The sequence below is a fragment of the Cajanus cajan genome, chromosome 4 (genome assembly GCF_000230855.2).
Source record: "Cajanus cajan strain Asha chromosome 4, NIPB_CcT2T_4, whole genome shotgun sequence".
Classification (NCBI taxonomy): Eukaryota; Viridiplantae; Streptophyta; class Magnoliopsida; order Fabales; family Fabaceae; genus Cajanus; species Cajanus cajan.
The window spans coordinates 65028546-65033184 of NC_138520.1; the positions used below are offsets into that span (position 1 = coordinate 65028546).

General features: G+C 31.6%; 1 protein-coding gene across 2 annotated transcripts; it reads right to left on the bottom strand.

The window, feature by feature from the left end:
• Nucleotides 1-1014: 1014 nt before the first annotated feature.
• LOC109801909 (GDSL esterase/lipase CPRD49) lies at nucleotides 1015-4115 on the bottom strand. Of its 2 annotated transcripts, XM_020363075.3 has the most exons (7): nucleotides 4095-4115; nucleotides 3839-3987; nucleotides 3066-3143; nucleotides 2549-2689; nucleotides 2289-2362; nucleotides 1607-1753; nucleotides 1015-1512 (listed from the first exon to the last, which is right to left on the bottom strand). In XM_020363075.3, exons 2-7 carry the CDS (start codon nucleotides 3953-3955, stop codon nucleotides 1299-1301), a joined length of 771 nt encoding a protein of 256 aa, XP_020218664.1. In that variant the 5' UTR covers nucleotides 3956-3987; nucleotides 4095-4115; the 3' UTR covers nucleotides 1015-1298. The 2 variants fall into 2 exon arrangements, with proteins under 2 accessions (XP_020218664.1, XP_082928946.1); XM_083072820.1 differs by lacking the exon at nucleotides 4095-4115 and having other exon boundaries at nucleotides 3839-4076.
• Nucleotides 4116-4639: the final 524 nt, after the last annotated feature.

Consider the following 4639-nt stretch of genomic DNA (forward strand, 5'->3'; position numbering starts at 1 on the left):
TTTACATCTAGCATTGGATAGACTCCATATAATAATTATTATAGCTCTACCCTATCTTTTATTTTAGTTATTTAACAATAATAATAAAACCTTTTTGAATTATGAATACAAGAATCCAAATTCAATATGTAATTTTAATATTTAAAGACGTATCATTTTATGTATCATAATGAAGAAATGGGACACTAAATTTGTTTGGTTTCAGACTTGGTATAACTCAAAGTCATGATTTTGATTGTTTTAATCTTTTGGAACAACTCAATGAATTTAGTAAATATTTTTAGCAGACTCTAATGACTATAGAAAAGACCTATCAAATTTTTATAGTACAATGATTGATTGTTCACGCAAAATATTAATTCATATCAATTAATGTAGGATGAACTTGTCCTACATTATTTTACATATACCAAAAAAAGTTAATAAATAAATAAATAAAAATATTAATTTTACAAAATTAATCTTATAATTAGTTTTCTTTAATAACATTCGTCTTATTTTTATTAATTTTAATAAGTTAGTTATTTGTTTCTTGGATTTAACTTTTTTTAACTAAGAGAGAATACTTTAAAGAATAAAATAAACATTCATACAAAAATAAAATCTAAAATTAATTTATTAATCAATGATTGTTATTGCACTTTATTTTTTAAAATACAATTATTTGTTTATAGGAGTTAAATCCTTGTTTCTTATATAGAGTATCGGTGGGAGTAGTTTAGTTTTGTCTTCCTCTTTGGCCTACGTCAAGTCTCTCATTTTCCACAACCACCATTCTACTTCACTCTCAAACTACCATTACTTTGAACTACCTCTCTCTCACTTCTCTTATCAAACCACAATGAATAATAATACACTCTAGCCACCACACCTCATTAAATCCTAATGGGTTCACACGCTGCCACCAAACTCAATTGCACTCATAAATTTATCAATTTTAACGTGATTTACGAAGCATAAGCCATACCCAAGTTGTGGAAATGGAAAAATTGTCAACCATAGGTAGAGTTCCGCTACTATAATGCCTCCACCAATCCATTTATTTTATAACCTTAGTTAAAAACAACCACAAAATGGTGATAAAACAATTAGGCAATTGGCTCAATCAATGTCCAAGTATTTTGGTCACCAGTTCACCCCACTTATATGGTGAAAATCCAATGACAAATGATGCATATATGTGAGCCAAGATGGCCATGTCTTTCTTTAGGCACGATTCTAAGTTGCTGCTATTTTGTGATTATTGCAGAAGGATTCTTGGATTGGGGCATGTCTACAGTTTTCAAATACACATAAGTCTACTCCCATTCCTTATGTTCAATGGTGATCACGTTGGAGATATTAATATTTGTCTTTCCATCAGGACCAATTGGATCATAAGGTGAATCTTCTGCATATTCAGTTGGCATTGACTTCCAGTGCAGGCTAGGTTCCCATTCTGCTTCTTTGAGGGCCTTCAATATCTCTTTTGCAACTATGTTGCTCCCCTCACAAGTCAGATGAACTCCATCCCTATCAAACACCACTCAGCCAAATGAAGGATAGGAAGATTTGAACATTCTCAATTAAGATTTAATGGCATATGACTGAATGCATGCATACTTACGTGAAGCAAACATCTCTCCAGTCATCCCTTTTCTGGAGTGCAGACCACAGATCAATTGCCTTGATATCCATCTCGCGACAGAGCTCCAAACATGCTTCTGAGTATACTCGACAGGATTCATTTGTCCTTAATCGCTGCCCCGGTAAACTGGTTAAAACTCCAAAATATTACTCATCAGAGTTAAGATTTAAATATAAATACCAAAAAAAAGAAGAAAAAAAATTGAAACAAGGATGTTAAATGGTCTAGGAGAAAGTCATGGTCCTCGCAGAGTGCACGCGGAATATTTTGTACTAATACCATAGTTATTAAAAATGTCCTAGAAAGCAACCATTCATCCTCTGAACTTGCAGTGTGCTTGATGTATATCAATTCAACTGCTATTTGTTTCAAGTGGAAGATGTCAAATTTTAGATACAGCCGCTCTATGTTACTCAAGGTGAATCTAAGTTCTGAAAAACAATATAAATCAGATAAACTTTTGGTAACAGATTTTATTTATATAAAGCTAGATCTACTTCATGACTTCTATGGCTCAGTTCTCTGACTACCCTTAGTATTGGTATTTTGTTTGTCATTATATAATCATAGTCTTGAGTCTTGACCCATGTGCAGAAATCACAAGCATGCAGTTATCTGCCTATTCTTTTTGTGAAATTATAATAATTCAAAACGCAATAACCTGTTTCTATAAATTTGTGCCTCGTTGACAGGAGGGGCACTGAGAAATATAATGCGAGTCTTCTTTGAAAGGCTCTGGCAATCATAAGAACTTATGTTAAACTTGGCAGTACAGTAAATATAGAAGTGGAAATTCCGAAAGCAGTGCACAAAAAATACTTGAAGGTTGAAGGGTTTCATTCATATATAAGTGTACACAAGAAATACTTGAAGCTTTCATTCATATAATAATAAGTGTGTTATTTTAGAATGAAAGTTTACCTTGAGATGGACAGCAATCTTTCTCATATTTTCAATGTATTCTTGGAGAGGTACATGCTGACCAAGGCCACTTGGATGCGGAAGAAGAGAATCATTACCACCAAAGTACACAATTACCAATGATGGTTGCTCAGTGGCATTCTAAGTTGAACAAGAGGACAGAGCAAAAGGGTAATTCCTTGTTTGTCAGTCTGAGCAAGAATCAGAGTAATCATGATTTGCAAACCATAATCTTAAATTTAAAAAAGCTACAAATTTTGACAATTAAGTAGTTCATTGTAGTACATTGATATTGTAAGATACAAAATAATCTTCCTAGTATGTCCAAGTTCATTTCTACTAAAAGTTGAAGATATCATGGGCAAGATTACTCAAACCACTCAGTAGCATACCTAGTCACTTTCCAACTCTTTTCCGAGATGCCATTTTTTAAAATTTATGATGAAAGGACAAAAGATTCAAGATGAAGCAAGAGGAGGGAATTCTGAATCAACAGTAGCATTCATATTGTCAATACCTTTGGGAAAATTTCATCCAAAACCTGCAGAGCACGCCTTGAATTCCAACCAGAGTATCCTCGCAGAACTATATCCGCCTATGTCATGTCAAGGTGCAACAAGTAGAATTCAATGCCATCATAATCAATCCCACAAAAGCACACATAAAATGTAATTATTTCACTCAATCATCAGCTGAAATTTAAAAAATCAAGGCATTTTATATGCAGTTGTATTTGAAACAGTTAGATATTATTCTAATACCATGGCCCTGTACTGGAACCAAAAAGGGGTGAATAGTGAAGTAGACCCACCACTCACAATAATTCTTCAATATGGTGATTTGCTGGCAGCCAATAAAAGCATTCCTCAACATTTCAGCAGTCAATAATTTAGGTTTATCTTAAATTTTAATTAGAACTCATCTAGCATATTTTCAATAAGTTGGCCCACCAATTGAAAAAAAAAAAAAATCTGCATTACTATCTAGCAAATTTTGCAATTATTGGTAAATGACTCTTTTTGTTTACCCCAAATAAGAACTCATCATACTTACTCTTGTAAACAAAACACAACCCTCTGAAAAATCAACCAAAAACACGCAATTCTCAACATAGGCTCAACCAGTAGCCAAAATTTAGAAAACAACAAAACAAGTGTACATGAACTTAAAAATTGAGAGCTTCCAAACCAATCAAATTTATGGGGTACCGTAGAATTTCTCATATCAATATTTAACAGAACAAAACAAGTGTAGATGAATGATCTGACAGAGAGAGGGGTTTGAAGGTACCTTACGAGAGTACAAGTGAGAAAGAATAGCGCCCCAACCTTGGTGTTGGTGAGAGTAACTGAGTTGAACAATGGAAGAACCAAAGAGCACAAACTGAGGCCTCACTGGTCCCACCATCTTTTTTCTCCTTCTTTTCTATCACTCAAACTCTGAAATTGAAACGGATAAGTAGTTGAATTGAGTCAGTGTAACTGAGTTTAGTTAGCCTCTACTCTGCCTACTTTTGTAACAGACTACGAGAAGGAAAGAGACATACAATAACATTAAATAAGGCTGCACTTTAGGATTTAAGAGCCATTTACGGAGATACCAAGGTAAAACATGGACTATCAAAAAAAAAAAAACAACAACAATAAAAACAAATGTATCCACCCTTGTTCGAGGACCACATTGTTTTTTATTTTATTTTTCTCTCAACTTGCTTATATCGTTTCAGTTTTTTTTTTACTCAAAATAATCAATACGATTAGAAATCTACTTCCTTCAAAATTAAATTTTGATAGATTTATTCGGTAAATAATTATTTTTATTTAATAACTTAATTAAAAGTTTTTAATGCATAAATTATGTTTATAATTTTTTAAAAAAATTTAAAATTATTTAATGCTTGAATATATTAATTCAAATTGATAAATAATTATAAAAATATTTTATATATTGATTTAAATTTATATAATTTAATAATATCATGAATATACAACAAATGATTTTTATTTTTTTTAATTTATAAACTTAATTTATTTATTAAGAATTTTTAATTTAAAGATTATATTGTTGAAATTTGATATAGTGAATGAATTA